This window comes from Saccoglossus kowalevskii, chromosome 6 (genome assembly GCF_978046115.1).
Source record: "Saccoglossus kowalevskii chromosome 6, keSacKowa6.1, whole genome shotgun sequence".
Classification (NCBI taxonomy): domain Eukaryota; kingdom Metazoa; phylum Hemichordata; class Enteropneusta; family Harrimaniidae; genus Saccoglossus; species Saccoglossus kowalevskii.
In genome coordinates, this window is record NC_140646.1 from 19,892,580 (window position 1) to 19,914,589 (window position 22,010).

Below are 22,010 nucleotides of genomic sequence, written 5' to 3' on the forward strand. Positions count from 1 at the left end.
TTTTGCACAGTTCCTCGGTGAGGGCGTACAGTGGACAAAGCGAACCAAGGCTACACCGCTGAGAGGTTTCACAGATGATGGAGAAGACATCCAGGCCGGCAGACGACAAACTGCCCAGCAGAAGGTCAGTGCCCTAGAACTAATGTTGGGGCAAATAGCCAACTTCTGTCCAATCATATCTCGCAACATGATAGTCAAAAATTCGACATCCATGAGCAATATTTGGCAGGTAATCCGTCTCCATTTTGGGTTCCAGTCCACTGGTGCACACCTGCTAGATTTTTGTAATATACACCTTGAACCAGATGAACGCCCAGAAGATCTCTTCCAACGCTTAACAGCATTTGTTGATGATAACCTGTTACGCAGCGACAATGGTATTTCACACCACGGTGAAACAATAACTGACGATGAGGAAATTTCCCCTTCACTTGAGAACTACATTGTACTCACTTGGTTACAACTAATTCATAGTGACCTCCCCAAACTGGTTAAACAGCGGTATGGGACTGAGCTGCGGACACGGACTCTAGCTTCTATAAAGCCCGAGATCTCGCAAGCATTGAGCTCACTTTTAGATGAAATCCACATGACTGAGGACGCCACTGTCATGCTCTCTGCTTCTTCAAGGCCTCAGAGGGGACGCATCACACCAAAACCAGTGAGATATCAAAAGGCTCGGCCCAGGGAACGCAAAAGCCGCTCATGCCCATTATGTAAGCAGGCCAGCCGTCCAGACAACCATTTCCTCAGCGAGTGTGACTTCCTGCCGGACCAAGATCGTAAATTCATGACCAAGGCCAGACAGATTGTTAATATACTCGATGACGTTCCCCAGGACACTCAACAGGGCGATGATGACCTCAGTGACTCTGACACTGCGGACGTCCCTACTGCCCTTAGAATACAGGTTCGTCAGTCACCATATATTGATACATTTTATGGCCACCAGGTTACACGTCTTACCATCGACAGTGGTGCCACTGGCAATATGATTCTACTGGCCACCGCAAAACGTCTCGGCGTCCCAATAAAGTCTAGTTCTCAATCAGCACGCCAAGCAGATGGTTCATCTCCCCTAAACGTTGTGGGTGAGACCAAATTCGCAGTGAGTCGCGATGATACAAATTTCAAGTTTGAAGGCCTCGTTGTCGAGAATCTCGATGTTGAAATACTCGCAGGTACCCCTTTCATGGAGGCCAATGATATAAGTGTTCGTCCAGCCAAGCACCAAGTCACTGTGGGAGACAACACTACATATACATATGGTTCATCGCCAAAGGGCAGTCATCGCATTCGCCGGACACTCATACTACGCGCACCACCAAAGTCAACAACAATTTGGCCCGGTGATTTCATTGAACTTGACTTGCCTACAGAAATCAAAGACTCAAGCGAGGCATTTGCACTTGAACCACGAGTAGAATCTCGCTCGCTCTCAGTCATATCATCTGACAAGCCATGGCCTGCTCCAAACATTTATTCAACCATATCGGGTAAAATTCGGATTCCGAACCAGACCAACACACCCCAAAATTTGAAACGCAATGAACATTTTTGCCAAATATGTCCTGTCTTCGTACCACCGACAAACAAAGACAGCATAGACACTACACTTCATGTAACATCACCACACAAATCAGTTCTTCCAGAAAAGAGCTACTCAGATTCGGTTAAAATTGACCCCGACCAACTCCTCTCTCCGTCTCACCAAGCAAAGTTCGCAACATTACACCATGAATATAATGATGTCTTCAACACTGCAATCAAGGGTTATAACGGTGCTTCTGGCCCATTTCAAGCAGTCGTCAACATGGGTCCTGTTCAACCACCGCAGCGCAAGGGCCGTGTTCCCCAATACTCCCGCGACAAGTTGGCTGAGTTACAACAAAAGTTTGACGAACTTGAAGAGCTCGGTGTTTTTGCTCGCCCGGAGAACGTACATGTCAATGTAGAATATGTGAACCCCTCATTCTTAGTCAAAAAACCAAACGGTGAATTCCGTCTTGTCACCGCTTTTGCAGACGTTGGCCGCTACAGTAAGCCACAACCCGCCCTCATGCCAGACATCGACAGCACACTACGCCAAATTGCACAATGGAAGTATATCATCACCACCGATCTCACTAAGGCCTTCTACCAGATTCCCCTGTCACACGAGTCACAAAAATACTGTGGCGTTGTAACCCCATTCAAAGGTGTCCGCGTATACGTGCGTTCAGCCATGGGAATGCCAGGCTCTGAGACAGCGTTGGAGGAGTTAATGTGTCGCGTACTTGGTGACATGCTTGAGGATGGTAGCATTGCCAAACTCGCAGATGATCTGTACTGCGGTGCAAATACAATCGAGGACCTTCTTGTAAACTGGAGACGTCTCCTGTGTAAGTTAGCAGCCAATGACTTAAGACTGTCACCATTGAAAACTGTCATCTGCCCGGCAACAGTCACAATTCTCGGTTGGGTATGGAATGAGGGAACCATCCGCGCAAGCCAACACCGTATCTCTACGTTGTCGTCATGTTCTCCACCGGAAAAGATACGCAACCTACGATCATTTATAGGCGCATATAAGGTCCTAGCTAGAGTGCTTCCAGGCTGTGCTTCTCTTGTTGCTCCACTAGAAGATGCGACTATTGGACAACAATCCCAAGATAAAATTCAATGGTCGGATGAGCTTCGTGATTCCTTTCGTGTTGCTCAGGCAGCATTATCATCAAATCACACGATCACACTCCCCAGACGCACAGATCAGATATGGATCGTCACTGATGCAGCCATTAAAAAACACAGTGTTGGGTCCACCATGTATGTCTCGCGTGGTGACAAGCTCCACCTCGCAGGTTTCTTCAGTGCCAAGCTTCGAGGCCGTCAGGCAACATGGCTTCCATGTGAAATTGAGGCCCTTTCTATTGCCATCGCAACAAGGCACTTTGGGCCATACATCATTCAGTCCCACCATAAACCGTGTATTCTTACCGACAGTAAGCCATGTGTGCAAGCGTACGAAAAACTTTGTCGGGGTGAGTTCTCAGCAAGCCCACGCATAACAACATTCCTCTCTTCTGTTAGTCGTTACCAGGCCAACGTGCGCCATCTGGCGGGCAAGGACAATATTCCATCAGACTTTGCCAGCCGCAATGCCGCAGAGTGTACCACCCCTACCTGTCAGATATGTTCGTTTGTAGAACGTGTGGAAGACTCGGTTGTCATGAACACATCCGTTGAAGACATATCATCAGGAAATAAACGCCTACCATTCACCAATAGGGCAGCGTGGCAAACTATCCAGTTGGAATGCGCTGATTTAAGACGCACACATTCTCATCTCACCCAGGGGACTCGTCCATCTAAAAAGCTAACTAACATCAAAGACGTCAAACGCTACCTCAACATCGTCACTATTGCTAAAGATGGTCTACTTGTAGTCAAGCGTACTGATCCATTCGCTCCACCTCGCGAGTGCATTGTTGTACCTCGACAGGTGTTAGATGGCCTCCTGACAGCAATTCATATTCGTCTCAGTCACCCGTCTTGTTACCAAATGAAGCAGGTCCTCCATCGTTATTTTTTTGCACTGGACATGGACAAGGCAATCCAACACGTATCCACCTCTTGTCACCAGTGTGCCTCACTTAACAAAGTACCTCACACAATTGTTAAGCAATCAACTTCAGATCCACCAGAATCTGTGGGCAGTTTATATGCAGCAGATGTAATTAAACGTGAAAGACAATTAGTCCTAGTCGTCAGAGAATGCGTCACGTCATACACCACAGCGTGCCTCATAGAAGACGAACGCAGTGAAACATTGCGCAACGCCTTACTGCGACTTTGCATTGACCTGAGCCCCCTTGATGGTCCACCCGCAGTTATACGAACAGACCCAGCTCCAGGTTTTGTAGCCCTATCGAAAGACAGCCTTCTTCGAAAATACCGTCTGAATATTGAGGTCGGCCGCATCAAGAATCGCAACAAAAACCCTGTCGCAGATAGAGCAATACAGGAAGTTGAGGATGAGATTCTCCGCCAGGATCCACTGTGCGCAACTATTACGCCACTCTCCCTCTCCATAGCAATCGCTCATGTTAACTCTCGCATACGGTCAAGTGGCTTATCGGCACGTGAAATGTGGACCCAAAGAGACCAATTTACCAATTACCAGCTTCCAATTAGCGACCGTAAACTTATTTTAGATCAACACACGAAACGTTTGGCTAACCATAAAGCTAGCGAGAAGTCAAAAGCTCCTACAGTAAAAACCACCAGTGCACCCAAACTTGAAGTTGGGGACCTCGTCTATCTGCACTGTGACCGCAATAAGTCTAGTGCCCGTGATCGCTACTTAGTGACTGGTATCGATGGCCAATGGCGCAACATCCGCAAGTTCCGCGGTAGTCAACTCAGGCAAACGTCATACCGTGTCAAAGAGTCGGAATGTTATATCGTACCTTCTTCGAAAGACACCGATCAAAACCCTATGTCATATCATCTGGACGAAGACGACACTCCACTATCTCCAACACATCCACCAATACCACCAAGTATACCTTCCGATCTAACACCGGCAACAGGTTGCACTGACACTCCCTTAGAAACTGAGTCGCAAAGTATTGGCTCAATAAACCCAATATTGTTGACTCCTGGAGACCAGACACCAACATCCCTGGCTGATGATAATCCAAAAGTCATGCAGCCCGTTCAACATAGACGATCAAGCCGTAACCGCCGGCTTCCGGAACATCTAAAAGACTATGTCATGGACTTTTAAGTCTGTATTCAGTTTAGATTATTTTTTGTGTCTTTCCAACAACAATTTTGAATTATCATGTTGCCTGTCATTTTTCCTCATGCGTTTTCTTTAGTCTTTTCGAAAATGATGTAAGTTAAAGACAATAAGTGGTTACGCCACTATGTGTGTTTATTGTATTTACAATCATGTTAACGCCCTCTTGTGTTCGCTTTACATTTTGCTACGCATGCTCTGTTCTCTCGTTGTGTTTTCCCCGCCATGTTGGTTCTGTTTTCCCGTTGAGAAATAAACGGAGTTACTCGCTCGTTAGCGCTCCAACTGAAGTGTCTGGTTGTAGTCCAAGCTCTGTATACAACAGGTCTGTGTCCATACTGGCGCAGACGGATCTATCGCGTTGTGTGTATTTATCCACGGTTACCTCTTCTAGTAACCGTGACTTATCGGCGTGAACAGAACAGAAGGATAAACAGAAGAACAATTTCACAATCACACAGCCATTCACGCTAACTTATATCCACTTGTTTCGAACAAACGCTCAGCTTGACTGATGAGAGTGTGTGCCCATTTTTTTATTGTACATATTCGACTTTGCCATTGCTTTATCGAAAGAATATATGCAGCAAAACACAGTGTTTTAATTCACAACAAATAAATAATATAATGTGTTCTTCAACATACAAAAATAACATTATTAATGTGGCAATAGCTGTGATTTTGAACATTTTTGTTTAAAGGGAGGTCGTCGTGCCCTTTAATTAATCGTCGTGTCGCGTCCTGTTCGATATGGGACTCTTAGCGACGTATACAACGCGTGTAAAATACATTGTTTGGATGAAATTTGTACACTGCGTGACGACCAACTTCCTTTAAATAGAATCACATAAAGATAGCAAAATGTTGCCGAAATCTCGTTTAAGATGCAATTGCATTGACAAAGTGGCCCTACACAAGGATACCCACATAAAGTACCACAATACCACATAAAATGCGATGTGAAAAATAAGAATCCTTAACTCGTCGCCAATTCGTTGAAATCGGTCACGTGAGAGGAATCGTAGAAAATTATGACGCACGATGCACACTATTACGGAAAATGACACATAACATCGTCAGCGAGAGGCCGTCAGAAAAAGGCAGTCTCTCAAGATGGCGACCGTAATTGACATTTCGCCTAGTAGGGCCCTCAGCACCCTCTTAAGAACTGTACGACGCAACCCCACAGCCGTTTTTTCACCTATATAACATACATGCTATGCTTTCAGTGTCCAAATGTTGGCGATAGCCGTTACAAATTAGGACCAATGACACAGGAAATGTTTTATTAAATCCAAAAAAAAAAAAATCAATATTGCCGCTTTAAAAAATCACGGTAAATTCTCATCCATAATGCATTTTACGATAAAAAGACAATTTACCGGAAACGGCTTTGTGATTAGTTGTTGGCTAGTAAAAGTAATATCCGAAACATTCACCCCCAAAAGCTACAGTTACAGTTTTATCGGTGTTAGATTTTACTTCACATTGCTAACCGCGGTTTGTATTAAATCTATATCATGAGAGGGCGATATATAATAGTCCAGTTATTCAATATTGCTTTGAGAGTTCATTATTCTCGGAAACTGAACGTCTTGTAGACACGCGCACGTACCCAGAGTTCAATACATTCGCGAAACAGGTACCAAAGTACACCGGTTTTCAACGTGATTTATTGTATGTCGTCACCATGGTATAGTTTATAGTATACAAGATCAAAGTCGCCGCTCATCAATGAGACGTCACTTTCGAATCCATCATCACGTGACGATCGCGATCGTTTCCGTCCGCTTGATGATGGCGTCTTAGCGTCCTTGTACAGCGTGGGGTTAAGTGCGGCGGGTACGTGTGGCTTAGGTCTGCGTGCCGCTGGTATGGATTGGTGCGTGTCAGATATTCCTTTGGACTGACTAGCCCCACGTGTGTTTGCTGGACGGGGGACTCTCGGTTGATTGATCCACCACGGGGTGTGACTGGACAGTCCAGAATCAGACATCGTCGGTCCACTGCGGTATCCACTAATCACATACGGTCTCGTCTTGTAGCGATGTGCATTCCGGGAACTCGCGTAAGAACTGTCGTAACTCTTTTCTGAATGAAAATAGTCTTTAGTTTCTTTCACCTTGTCTTGGCAGCGACGACAACAGCAACAACAACAAATCAAAATTATCATTATAATTATTAAAATCAAGAACAAAAATGATCCAACAGCGATTCCAATGGTGGTCTCCAAAGATAGATCTAGGAATTTTGAAACCTTGTCAAGACCGCTCTTTTCTGCAACAAATATAAACAACTGATGATTAGAAATACGACACGAAAACTAGAAATGGAATGGTCCAGTCCTGTAATGTCATTACTTTTATTGTATAATTTATTCAGAAAAAACAGATTGAAAAAAAAAAGATTTAATAAAGCATTGTCAAAGGTGGTCCTGGGAGAGCGCCACCTACGCCAATTTGTCAGGCTACACAGGTGGGCCATAGGGTATATTCACGACAAATCTGAATAAATAGTCAGAACAATGTAAATCCTGGGGTGGACAATCTTCTCAATGGTGTACCACCTGCCTAATGTCAGTGATTTAAAGGGCGGTGGCCGTAGCGCCGCGTCCTGTTCGATATGGGACTCATAGCGACGTATACAACGCGTGTAAAATACATTGTTTATTTACATGAAATTCGAACACGCGCTACGAGACGATCACCACGCTTTAACCATCACGGAGGGGTTTACCTAACTTACCTCATGGTTCACGGCCTGACACCGTAACCAAAGCAAAGCAAACCAAATCAAACACCTTCACGCATATATTTGGCGATGAAATGTAACGAATACATTACGTCATTGTTATTGCATTCTGAACTTACTTGCAAGACATCTAAGCGTATCAGTTTCGTCACTCTGGTCTGGACAGTTGTTGACATCGTCACAAACTAACTGCGAATCGATACACACGTCGTCAGTTTCACAACAAAACTGACCCGGTAGACCCATCGTGTTGTTAACGTCATCTAAGAAAAGAGGAAAACTATACGAATCTGATGATAGCAAAAAAAATATTATAGCGCCACCTGGCGTTCATAGTATATAAAAACAAATACTACTAATTATCTTACATTGTGGACGTTGGTGTCTCTCAAAGATGCTTACACCAATCGCTATAACTGGCGATCATTACAATGTAACCACCAATAAAAAAAACAAAAACAATTATAACAAACGAAATTGTAAAATGGCGCACACCAACCTTCTATGACGTCATAAGGAATAAACGTGTTATACACAAATGAAAATCCGTGCGGTTTTCGCTGACCCTCAACTTCAGTACCATCAGGCAGTTCGGCAGCGGTTATCAACTGTAGCGTTATGGTGCTGCCAGTTGACAGATAAAATGGCGGGGTGGAATTACCGCATAACGGATTCTCGTCGTTCAACAGCGGGGTAGTGTACGTGTTATCTCCGTCGAAGATGTTAACATAGTCAACGGTGCATCCATCGCTCGCATACAGATCGAAGGTTTCGAAGGAGATCATAACTCGGTATCGATCATCTGGGCTAATTATTGTCACTTTACAGTTCATGTCACGTGGGTATCCCGATCCCTCGGTATGTTCCGTGAACACTCGGCCAATCCTGTGTTTTATATTGTGCCAACATATTCCCGAGAACAAATAAGCTGTAACGAAACACAAATGAAAAAGAAAATCAAATTTAAAATAAAAAAACTTATAATATAATATAAGTTTATGCTGAAAATACAGCAATAATTTATTTATTGTGTGGCGGGTTAAGACGAAACACCGTTAAAGGGCGATGGTCGCCGCACAGCGCGTGTTCGAACTTCAAGTAAACATATATGTATATAATGTATTTTTTACACGCGTTGTGTACATCACTATGAGTCCCATACAGATTACTTGATTTGTAGGTTTGTTGTTATCACTGTGTCTATTGCTCGTGAGCAGTTAGTCAGTTTAAGCATAGAGCTAAGAAAGTCTCCATGGTTCATGAGACATCGAACCAAGAACTGAGAAAGACCAAGGTGGCCCGGCCTTGATAACCAGGCACCCTAGGTGGCTTTGATTTATTGGGCTTATAAATTTTTAGTGTTGCTAATGTAAAGGTTTATGGTTAACTTTGCATAGATGCGCTTACTACTGGTTACATTTAAAGACCAGTTCCTCTCCTTTGAGAATCGAATCTCATTATCTGTATACATAATTACAAGAATGTAACTGCCAAATTTGACATTTATCTGGTCCAAGTTTGGCGAATAGTGACATTTCTTAAAGCACGAAACCCAGACATAAAGCATAAATTATTTAGTATTTAAGTGGAACAGAATGATCCCATGTTATTTTAATCTTAAGCGAAGCCATAAACGTAAGCGACGCGCAACACAGTAAAACAGAAAAATAAGCGAGAATTTACGATTAAATAAGATCGATTTAGTAGTTCTTATCTCACTTTATAGCGGTCCAACAGACCATGGTCCCATGTGGCCACTGTTAATATATAAATAACGTGATTGTTTCTTGTCTTGGTGACGTGTAAGAATGCCAGGCACGTGATCACCACGTGGATTTAAACATCAAAAGTTCATACTGGAACGCAATGGAAACATACAAGTGATATGGTGTCCGCCTTATAGTATAGTATATTGCATGAATTCCTACCAGTCATATTTAACGAATTGGTTTAAAAATAAAATACTTTATTATCAACTTAAAGAAAGTTTGACATTTCCTATTTGGTATATACATGGAGCTAACAATATTTATAGCACCATGGTATATACATAATAATGATTTGGTTAAAGGGAGAGCTTCAAACCTCTCGGACTGTACCATGTAATTACGTGACACCATTGTTTATAATATTTTTACTATTAAGCGTTTGCTTCGCGTTGTACTACTTCGAGTGTGGGTTTATACGAAAATGTTACTTTAAAGATGCAATATGGTTTAATAGTGTTATTTGATACTGTGTGCCAAAGGATACTTTTAGATAAATTAAAAACTAAGTATTCGTTCGATGAGCCAAAAACAATACGCACAATAACATTCACTGCACATGAGTTTTATCAGTGATTTCCGTTTTGTGGAACGAATGCCACACAGCGTGCTGTTGGAATTGCAAACATGATAACCGATATCTTGCCAAGGTGGGTTATTTTGAACTTTTTTCTTCAGCATATTCATTGGCCTGACATGTAGGCGTGAGTGGCGCCCTCGCCGGTCGAACGACATCAGACCCCACTGCACCGCGGAGGGCGCAACTCACGCGACCTTGTCAGGCTATATATATTCATGTATACAACTGAAACATATGACATTACGCATCATGAACTATAAACACGGCGACAATAGGGTCACGTGTGAAAGGGTGTGACACCTGAGTTACATAGCAGGTTAGGGTAAGGCCCTACGCAATTGTTGGCATGGTTGAATACTTCTTTTTCTCCATTTATAGCCACCCAAAAGACATAAGCACCATGTCAAGTTACGTATACCAGCCAACCATTATCATAGCACTCATCAATGACAATACTTTACAAACGTCCGTAAATATCTCGACCCTCTCCGGAGAACTGTGTATTTACCGGGGCACAAATTTCTTTGCCTATTGTTCCTGTATTTTTTTTTCGTTTTCACTCGTTTTTTCCCATGGTGCGACATCTTAAAGCGAATTGTTCCCACCTGAACAACAATTATCCCTTTCATTTATAGGTTATTTCTAAAGGCATTCAGGCTCTGACAACTAACCATTTTAAAGTTCTATTAATTTGTCTGAGATTTAAACATTTGTGCTCGTAATAGATTCCTCGCTGATCAAACACGGTGTCGACAAAACGCTGTTCATCTGTAATACATTGGCGTTTGTTAATTACAAGCGCAGTGTCCCGTTTCTGACCCTAGTTCTGTGCTTTGCTCATCGACCCGCATATACCCATCTTCAATCGACCCCATATACCCATCTTCAATCCCAGATTGGTCTGTTCCACCAACATTGTCTATTTATCACGTACTGTAAAAAATGTCTTTTTAGCTAGCATGTTATTTTAGCTAATTTAGCTAATCAGTAATTGTGCTAATTCAAGATATCAATAATTTAAAATAAAGTATATTCTCACAATGAGATTGTTGGCCGTTTAGATAAATTAATACTCAGTTAATTCATGCATGGAGTCAAATTCGCTAAAATGGCATGTGGCTATTTAAACATGTTTTACAGTATACTTACGCGCGGAAATATCAATTTTACGCACACTAGAGGAAATGTTGTGCCAGTGTTGGTCATATTCAAATTACACGCGGGCAACTTTACGTAATTCATGATTGTAAAACATGTTTTGCATGTTCTTATTATGACAACGCTGTTTGGAGCTTAACAAAACAGCCCACACCAAGTTGTTTTGAAATGTATTAATCTGTCCTGAAGCCAATTATAATTTCATTGACATCAAAATGACACATGGGCGATATCTCATCTAACCAGTCAGCTCACATGGGGGGGGGGGATATCCCGTCTAACCTCAGCTATCAGATCAATAGACCATTATTTTCCGTACACTGCGAGAATCACGCGTTATGCGTGAAATCGAACGTAAAAACAGGACAAACAAAGGTCATAGCGTCGTAGTGGCGTCAAACATCACGTGGGATTCGACAAACGCGAAAGTATTTTGGGGGCATTTCCATGCTCAATAATGTGCTGTTCACATTTGATGATAGCCAATTTCGATTAAGTAAGGGTATTCGGAAGCAATATTCCTTTGTCGAAGATCGGCCGGTCGGTGTGAGCTACGAAATAAGGAAATTCGAGTTCAAAATCAAATCGTTCGATTTTTGCGGCAGACGTTCGACGCGCGTCTTTCATGCATCTCGCGAGATCTCGCAATTGTACGGAAAATCACCTATTGGGTGATATCCCATCTAGCTAGTCCGCTCGCGTGAGGACATCCCTTCTAATAACTCAACTCGAGTGGGGATATCCATTTAATAATTCAACTCGCTTGGAGATATTCCATGTAATCTAACAGATCAATTGGGTGATATCCCATCTAGCTAGTCCGCTCGCGTGGGGACATCCCTTCTAATAACTCAACTCGAGTGGGGATATCCATTTAATAATTCAACTCGCTTGGAGATATTCCATGTAATCTAACAGATCACATGGGAATATCTCATCTACATCTCAGTCAACTCGACATGCTCTCGAGGTGGACACGGCACCCAGATATTAACCCAGTAGCCCTTGTGTTATAAGGGGAGTTTGTGCTAAATTCAAATTCTTAATCTATTGAGCATATAACTTAGCAGTGTATACAATACATTAGGGGGTGGACCCATATTACTGAGACAAAATGTCTAAATATGATTAAATGCTTTCACCATAGAAACCAATGCAACACGAACATATTGCCATGTTCAATGGTAAATACAATCTTATGAATGAATGGCTTATGAAAAATAGTTTTCAAAAATCCCAACTTTATGAAAATCATACTTGTTCTAAGTTAATTTGGTGGTGAATATTATTATTGCATTTTGATTATGTCGAACGTCGGCCACATTGGAGTACAACCAGAAGCTTGCCAATTGAAAATAACATGTAGAACGTCTTGGAGGGGCGGGGGGTATCCTGGCGACGCCATATTATATCAAAACAGCGAATGATAAAATATAATTTTTTAAATATAATTTTAGATCTAAGCTGGTAGGGTGAAATCCAGAATTTTATTTTCAAAATTAATATAAATTAATATAAATTACACGACATACGTATATATTACTTACTTGTGCTGTAGTTGGCTTTTACGACAGTGGCGGCACCAAATATTATAATTAACAACAGCTTAGATACTTTGTGATCCATTATTCACGTGTTATATGGTATCACAACGTATTACAGGCACCAATAAAACACTCGTACCAGATGTAACTGTCAACTTTCAATACAAAGCCTACAAAAAAAAAACACGGTAATGTGTTATGCTAATGGATTTAAACAAGACAGATGAATCGTAGTCCGGGTCCCGTAAATAATGTCACTTTTTATTCACCTAGAGTAAGTTGTCCAGACAACCAGTTATCCGTAGAACTATATTGGTCACCGCTGCCAAAAATACGGAAACATTATTTGTTTCTTTTGCACCTTTCAAAAAAATATTTATTGTTTTAAATGGCTAATTCTTCAGTAACCGCGGGCGATAGATTATGAATCTAACGCTCAATGGTCATCAGTCGACGGGTGTAATATGATTACTAAAAGACTTTACTAGATTAATTTACTAATAGATGGTAGTGTCATTCCATGTCGAGGCGGCTAGGGGTTTTGCTGTAATATTTTAAGTGACTTTGCGTGAATCAAGTCGGTCAAATAAAGTTCAGAGTCACCATTCGCCCCCTTACCTTGGCGTAAATAGCAAGTTAATTCTAAAAGATTGACAGATGTAGCTCATTTGTTCGAAAGTACGCAATATGTTTTGAAACTTTTAACTCAGTCGATCGCATTTTTCAACTTCGTGTTTTGATTTACTAACTTTGAAATAAGGCCTCTACAGTCATTGACTTGTAATGTCTTTGTAAATTCAAATGATAGAAATTCAATGCCGTGTTAGTGTCTGTATGTACTCCCGTCAAGTAGTTTTCTGTCGCACACAAAGCATGAATTGCTGTTATTATAGACGTTAATTATGTTGCAAAATATGACGCTCGCTTTAGAACTACACCAACCCAATGTTATTGAAATCAACACACAGTTGTCGTTAGAAATATCGGAAGATAAAAACAATGTGAAACTATTAGGAACCAACTGGTACAATATCAAGACCACGCATGTTCTCAACTACTCACATTTTTTCAAACCCTCAACTCGAGATAATGTTATATTCATCTCTCACCTTCTATCTCTTATTTCTCGAGTCCCCGGGAAGAGTTGTCACATATATATATATCGGCGCGTTTTCTGCCAGAGATCAAACAAAATTTGGTTGAATCGACGTTATTTAGTCCTTCTTTGAGAACAGAGTATCGCGACAGGCTGGGCGCAGCGAGAAAGTAACCCTGACCTACGAGTCATCCGCGTCTGTTTCGTTGGTGCCTGTATTCAACAACATGTAGCCTATATGATGTATTGTCGATCAAAAAATGGGCGTTGTCGCTATAAAAGCCCTCATCGGAACGTATAGGCGATTCCGGTCCGCGGGTTCACTTCTATGAGACGGTAAGGGCTCTGATTTAATAATCTCGTAATAGTTTACGTTGTTGTTTACAGAGCCCGGTGAGAAACAAGTACGGTCATCGCACTGATCAAGGTCCCAGAAAATTTAGATTTTCTAGCAATTCACGATTGAAACATGGGCAAATGTTGTTGTGTGACATAAGGCAAACAAATAAATATCTATCAAATTATCACGAATTATCAGGAAATTCCGATGACTAATATATAATTTTTATATGATAATACTTTCTTACTTTGTTTAGTTTTTCACCGAATAACATTTCACACTGGGAAAAACACAATAGTAGATGCCCTGCGTCCAAATAAATAATAACAATAGGAACAAATTATGAAAAATGCGATTAATGTGCAATCCCTATTTAATACTGGTCTCGCGAACGTCCTTAACCTGCTTTGCTCTAGTCACAGTGTTGCACTGCACACACTGACGCGTTACGGTATAGGTTCGTCATGGTGTGGTTAATAGATAGGGTATTTCCCTCATTAACTTGTAAGTGCTTTCCCACTGCACATACTTCTGTCCCAGTATTCAGGTGAACGCCCAATTCTCATACAAAATTCGCTGACAAGTTTAAAGTTAGTAACATTTTTAGTCGGTTTTCATAAATGTCATCAGTTTCACCGCAGTACATACATACCTACAAAACAATAAAGAGATTTGGGACAGCCAACAACAACATTCTGTCACAGGCGTAAAATCACCTTTTTGTGTCTTCTCGTGTTTAAGCTAATACCATGGATGCAATGAGCGGAAACCACTCCTATCAACATTACGTCATTACGCAACTGAACACTAAATGCGAGACCCTCGGTTTATTCCACAACTGACGCCGGGGTAGCGTATTTAAAAACCATAATTGTCTTGCCATACACAACCCAGACCCCAAACATATATCAATTTTTTTTCTTTGGCAAAAGTAAATATATTCAGACCGGAACCGATGTAGATTCAGCTCAATGTAATATTGGTTTTATCTCCGTAATATATTGCTGGATCTACGCAGTGTGTTATTGTTGTGCGCATGATACATCTTTTGTACTCGTGATTCAGTGTAACCATGCCGCGTTTCCATGAGCGAAGGACAGACAGCATCACTACGCCCCGCACACGTCAGGCCATAGCGTTCTGTCGTATTACGTTGTACTTGACTACCTAACAAGTGCACGAGTGGTGCACGCCACGATTTTTTTTTTCATTATTTGAATTTGCGTGTTGACATTTTTTGCATAGTGATAAACTGTTATTCAATTTGTTTAGAACCTAAAGGTAGTTTCTTTTTACTAGTACTGTTAATCTTGGTCAGGGTCATTGTGTGTAAATCTATTATAGTATTAATGATATGTGTTATCATATAATCGTTGTATGACATCACCTTAGTTGTGGTCATATTAATAACCCAGGACAAACTCGGAAATAGAATATTCACTGCATTTAGAACCGTATTGGACGAGTTCAACATAGCACAGAGAGCTAAACATATTACCGAGAGTTAAACATATAACAGAAAGCTAAAAAATAATAAACATATTGCGAGGATCTAAACTATCGCACGGGAAACCCGCAGAGTACTAAGTATATTGCAAATATCTTAAAATTTAAACATATATAGCATATAGTTAAAAACTGTATAGAACTCAAAGATTTATGTTTTCATGTTACACGAAGCGCGTTGGTGTAACCTTGATATCTAGTCACATGCAGAAACCACCGTCTTCGCTGTATTATTTGATTAACTAAACTAAATATTGCTAAATTTCAGCCATATAGCTGTCACCACAGTCAAGTTCATCGCGCCCGAAACACAAACATACGTATAGGTCTAAATATAGGATAATAATCACCACATTCCAATGAATAGTGTAATGAGTTCATATCCACTTAAGTAGCGTGTAACTGATTTTCACTTTCTTGTTTACACTTCTTGCTCACTTAAACGTCAAACCAAGGCGAAAACAAACTTGTAAAAACATGCTTAAGTTTGGCAAGTTAGAGGGCTCTAATTACGATTAACTAACTTGACAGGCCCCAGTGTCCTTAGGTGACCCCGAAATGACCCAAGGCAGAACAATCGCAGTACAACATATTTTTTAATCAGGATTAAGAATTATAAATGTGCTTCAATTCCGCTGCTTTTCTGTCTCCAATGAAATAAAAACAGTATTAAATTTTGACAATCATTTGCATAAACATTTTCCTTCGTTTTGATATGTTTATTATCAACAATCTGTCGTAATTTAAGGTTGTGTATTTACCCCCGTAGGTAACACACTATCCTTTTACGATACGCGCTGCTTTACAAATTGTTTACCGTGGGCGCTGGGTGCAGTGTTTTCATCATGTTCTGCCATTGTCTGCATCTGACGTACAGTGTACAGCCAAGGACAGGACATGGTGCGCGGACAACTAATTGAAATCATGCGCCTACTAAAAATATACCGAATCATTGTGCTTTTCTTCTTCTCGTGCCCATCCTTCATAGTTAGTCAAGACGACCTGCTTTATAAAGAAGGTTAGTTGATTCACTTCACTTTTTGAAAAATGCGAAAAAAAAGAACGAGCCACGCCCGAATGGAATGTCGCCAATAGGTACTAACAGACCTTAGGTTATGCACGGATAAGGTCGAACTGTTGTGTATAGGTCTTTGTTAATAATAATTTTGCTCTCTGTGAGCGCAAGTTGAATGCTGATACCCGAGAATGGTTGACCTTCGGAAAGATTGCCCTTCAGTACGGCATACATAGCCGTTGAAAACGTATTGTTTGATCTAACCTAAAGATGACATTGATCATGTGTCCCCGCTTTACCACCATTCACCGAGTACCATGGCCAATCAGCAACGCAAGTTTAACTTCAAGTGTACCCGTGTATATGTACCTGTCAATAGCCTCAAAGACTGACAACATCAATCGATGTCAACTCAATTCAGTATATCGTTGTATAGATGTGATATCGAATACACCCGGTCTTTGAGTCACAGCATAGAATGATGTTTTTTGTGTTGGACGGTTTATGACAATTTCGGATAAAGCATGGGCCTTATGTATTTTTACTGAAGGTCTATGGATAATAGAGGCGTAACTCTCTTTTTAACGCGGTAATTTGCAGGTTATAATGGGGCTCAATTATCATGGCACCAAAACCTCTTACTTGTATGTGAGGAGGCGAGTTTAAGTTAAAATTGATACTACTTTTCTTTGCGGGGTACTGCGAACATTTAAAAATAACTATCGTTTGCCGTACGAACCATTGTTAGAATAAGTTACAATAGTAACAAAATGGCCGCCATTCTGACTAAATTTAAACTTTATTTTCTCGACAAATAGGATGCTGACCCCAAAGTCAACATTCTTGCATTGACCGTAGTAAGATTTATTGCAAAATAGATAAATTGCGGGTATTTTTATTCATGAGTAGACTTTTATTTTGAAATTCTGCCTCTTCTTCATTAAAGTGTTTGGCAATAAAGTATATGACCATCGCACTAATTTTTTTATTTCTCCACAGTTAACATGTTTGATGGCAACTGCTGGAACAACGTCGTTTCCGAGGCCGGCAAGCTGGTCACCCACGATAACCGTCAAATGGTGAGCAGTACCTTAAGTCTGATCTGCAAAACTACCATAAAAACGCGTAAAGTTGGCAGCCGGATCAACCTGTCTTTTTTCGCCTTCTCCCTTGTGGAAAGTCCCGGATGTGAAACGGAGGCCTTACATATTTACGACGGGGAGAGCATAAATAGTCCAATACTAACACAGGACTCTGGCGGACTTTGCGGTGACATTGACCCCGGGGTATACTCGTCAAGCGGCAGTGCTTTAACCGTTCATTATACAGCCAAAGCCGAAGTAGCGCCACCAACGTATGCACCAGAAGTGACGGATGACGTAACACGTGGTTTCATTGCATGGTGGACGTCCTACGTTCCAGTTACTGCTATAAACAACGACACCGACAGCAATGAAGGTAATGATGTCATGCATTATGATTCTCGGCTATTTTTTGCGGTGACTATTGTTGCAATCCTAATCTCAGCCACATTGTCAATATTATCAGTTTTCGTTAAAGGGTGGTAGTCGTCGAGCCGCGCATGCGCGAGATCTCATATAAACAAAGATGGCGATTTTGACTGTTGCGCAAAACAACGAGTACAACCTGAGAGGTTACCAAGCTTGATTTAGAATTTGTTTTGATGTTTTGAAGGTTCGAAGGAGTCGCCGGCGGTAATTTGTTAGAATAGCACCAAGGGTAAAACTCGTACTCGTGATTTCATTAGAAAAGCGCATTGGATTATGGGAAAATAAATGTTTATCAACACAAATGTCGCACATGCGCAGCGCGACGACCACTGCCTTTTAAACACATCATGTAGATTGTTCTGGCCATGTTTCCTACATACGTCAATCTCGACATCCCACTCCATCTGTATCTGACTGCGAAATAAACCTACTTCCTTTTCTTGAAAGACGGCAGTACCATGTCACTTAGTCCAACCGTGTTTATGGATGCCCAGTTACTGAGGGGAAGACGCGCTGTTACCTGTAGCTAGTAGGCGATTATATTCCACAAGCGAGCGTCGGTTCGAGTCCGACACTTTGATTTGGCATAATATTTACCCTCTCAATAAATTTTCTTTTTTTCGGTGTTATTTTCTTGCTCTACTTTGTATCTCAGCAGCTACTATGAGTTTATAACGAAATCTAGCTCAGGCTTAACACAAACCACCACTCTGGCAGTCATCGTGCCACATCTTTTTCGACATGACAGAGACGGCGACATTTTGCATTAGGGGAGATCTGCTCACCAACCTCACTAGGGGTCCGGGGGGCATGCTCCCCTTTTAAAATTTAGACCATCTGGAACGCTATTTCCTGCATTTTGAGGGGCAAATATTGCCGACACAAAGGGTTTCAGCTTGATTTTTGGGGGGCAGCGCCCCAAATATTATTTCGGGACTGGAGGGGGGCTGCTTCGAATAGCTATATAATGGTATTACGTAATGCAAGTTATGGGGAACATAAATGGCAAAACTTGTCTAATTAGTTGGTAGAAACCATTATGCATTCTTCCACGGATAAAAAAACACAAAAAACGGAAAACTGTCGCATGGATGGGATACGGTCAATGATCAGCGGTGGTCGTCATCATGCACGCTTTGAATAACCAGTAATACCGTAGATAGTGTATGCAGAAATTACTGTTTAGTTGATCATTTGACTAGTACGACTACTTTTGTTTTGTTTTTTTTAGGTGGCAGTCTGATTGAAATGCACGGAGAGACTCTGTTTTGCTGCATTGATGGTATCATGTGTATTAATAGCGTGTACAGATGCGATGGAATAAACAACTGTCTTGATGAGAGCGACGAAACCATTTTATACTGCAAGTTAGGTAAGTATTGTTATAAAAAACCCTGCTAAACTACGTCCGACACCACCCGATTAATTCTACAACAAAGGACGTCAGGTGTGCTACATGCACTGTGCTGCGGTATATGGTCACGTTAATGTATTTGTGGTTTGTTATTCACTGCCATGTCAACTTTCATAATAACGCACACAACGCAATGCAAAGCGTTTTGCGCGCGCGTGCGCGACAGGCGTTCCCACAATCAGTAGATACGCAAAACGCACACATTATTCTGTCTATGGTTGTAGTTCTCACTAAGAATGGAATGCACATTGAAACAGGATTACGGATTTCCTACTTAAAATCGAGCAGAGGAAATTGTTTTTTGAACATATATATGACGACAATTTTGCTTATTTTTATCCATACCATTTTGGTATTTCTCAGTGTTTAAATAGGAAACCCTTATTGCAGCTCGATATTTGTAGGTGCCGAGGGCGGGCGTATAGTGGGGACAATGAAAGTTATTTATTTCGGCACTGTTTCTATACATCGGTGTCGTTTGCTGCAAGGGTCTAGACGGCCCTTTTAAGCCGCAATAAACTAAACATTCGATCCTAGTACGAATTCAATTCAGAATTTAGTTTATTTTGTCTAGATTAGTCTAAAAGCTCCATTTTTTTTTATTTTTGCAAGAAAATATTTGTAAAACTAAATTTGCGAAATCTCTAGTTTCCGTTGGAAATAACCTGAGATCGATTTCACAAATTCCTTTTTATTATAGAGTGACAATCTCGGCATAGTTTCTTCAGTTGTTTGTGAATAAGTTGTAAAGATCTCTTTCAGATAGGTGGCCGTTTCATCCTCACCTAATCACATACATCTTTGTTTGGCTGTCAGGGAATAGCGTATTCGTTGACAGAGGACGAAACATTATAGTTTATATTACGTTTAACTGAATGAGACGATGTCATTATTAGCACGCATATCTCCGTTGTATTCAGTGGTTACACGGGGTGTGTCGCCCGATCTCACCTTGATCTCTTCTCTTCTATCTATTTCCAGGGAAATCTTGGCTAGGCGACCTGGCAGTGTTGACTGGAGTTCCATTAGAAATATGGGTCGGTATAATAATCATCGTCTTATTTATTATGCTCATCATTGCAATTGTTCTCATCGTATGCTGTTGCTGTGGTGGACGAAGAAAGAAGGGAGCCGGTAGCCGGGTTAAAGGGAAAAGTCGTCACCACAAGAACGCAAAAAGAAGTCGGCATAGCGGTCGAAGGATAAGAAGACGTACTCTGGCTTCGAGAAACGCTGCCAGGGCTCCGCCTCGTTCCGGCGCATCCATGGCAACAGACACGTCCGACAGCGTCTTTCAACTAAATGGAGGAAACAAGTCCAGTATTTTAGCAGCTGCTGCTATAGCAACACAGAGAGATAGTTTCGTGTCGCCTTTGAATTTAGGTGGTATAAACTCAACCTATTTTTCGGGTTTTCCCGGAAAAATGGATGCGGACGGAAAACATTTTTTTTCAACTGAAGCTTCTTCACAGACGAAAACAGATCCAAACCCTTCGCCGATTCTGGGCGGATTCCCAGCCAGGTGGAGTGATGTCGACGTACCAAGTGGAAACTTTCACATACCGAGAGCTATACATCAACACACTTTTGGCGACGATTGCTCAGTATGCCCTCCGGATAAACACACAACATACCAAAACTCGGAACTTTCCTTGTGAACGTCAGTCTAGAACGATGGGTTTCACGCCTTTGAACTATCTCATTAAAATCCGATGTAGGTATTCATTATCCAATTCATTTTAACTAGTTAGAAGCGACTGGGAAACGATTTTCTAAAAAGTGATTAACGGCAAGAAAAACCAAAAAATCGACATATTCAAACTAAAATACAAATACATATTATATAAAAGATCATAAATAATAATAATGAAAAAAGTGGAGCCTCATACTTACATCGGATTTTAATCAGATTGGCCTTGGAATTACTATTTTTTATTTAAATATTCACAGTTGGAAGTTTTTTTCTAACTAACAAATGTTACTAATTATTTATTTTCGCTTGTTGTTTGAACCAGCTCTTACACAAATGTATATCATAATGAGTTACTGTTATCGACGCCAAACGCCTTTCTTGACTCGAGAAGAAGACCATATAATACGTGTCTCTTTATAGTGACAAAGTAACTATGTATATTGTTTTCCTGATTAAAATCTTTGCGTTTCATTCCCACCTATATTTGCAAATTTGATTTTCAGCAATTCAATGACAATTGTCTTTCAATCGTGTGTCGTGTTATTATTACTTGAATGGTAACGTTATGGTGACACTTGTTAGTAGATATTGACAGCGCTCTCACCTTACCACCTGTCACCGTCACACGTTTAAAGGGCGGTGGTCGTCGCGCAGCGCGTGTTCGAATTTCATATAAACAAACAATGTATTTTACACGCGTTGTATACGTCGCTATGAGTCCCATATCGAACAGGACGCGACGCGACGACTGTCGCCCTTTAACCCTTTATATTATATATATGAAAATGAAATATGGATGAGAACATGTAATATTCAATAGTTTTATTTGATACTGTATACCGATGAATACATT

At 41.1% G+C, this 22,010-nt stretch overlaps 3 protein-coding genes across 3 annotated transcripts; 2 read left to right on the forward strand and 1 right to left on the reverse strand.

The window, feature by feature from the left end:
- Window positions 1-991: 991 nt before the first annotated feature.
- Window positions 992-4,768, forward strand: LOC146741868 (uncharacterized). The gene has a single exon (XM_085500615.1). It carries the CDS (start codon window positions 992-994, stop codon window positions 4,766-4,768), a length of 3,777 nt encoding a protein of 1,258 aa, XP_085356741.1.
- A 1,687-nt stretch (window positions 4,769-6,455) lies between these two features.
- Window positions 6,456-13,887, reverse strand: LOC144351932 (uncharacterized). The gene is made up of 5 exons (XM_078009201.2): window positions 13,692-13,887; window positions 12,586-12,752; window positions 8,034-8,462; window positions 7,654-7,797; window positions 6,456-7,060 (listed from the first exon to the last, which is right to left on the reverse strand). The coding sequence occupies exons 2-5, from the start codon at window positions 12,662-12,664 to the stop codon at window positions 6,456-6,458; spliced, it is 1,257 nt and encodes a 418-aa protein (XP_077865327.1). The 5' UTR covers window positions 12,665-12,752; window positions 13,692-13,887.
- A 2,461-nt stretch (window positions 13,888-16,348) lies between these two features.
- On the forward strand, window positions 16,349-21,638 carry LOC144351928 (uncharacterized). The gene is made up of 4 exons (XM_078009197.2): window positions 16,349-16,542; window positions 17,539-17,997; window positions 19,282-19,422; window positions 20,446-21,638. The coding sequence occupies exons 1-4, from the start codon at window positions 16,422-16,424 to the stop codon at window positions 21,120-21,122; spliced, it is 1,398 nt and encodes a 465-aa protein (XP_077865323.1). The 5' UTR covers window positions 16,349-16,421; the 3' UTR covers window positions 21,123-21,638.
- The last annotated feature ends 372 nt before the right edge of the window (window positions 21,639-22,010 follow it).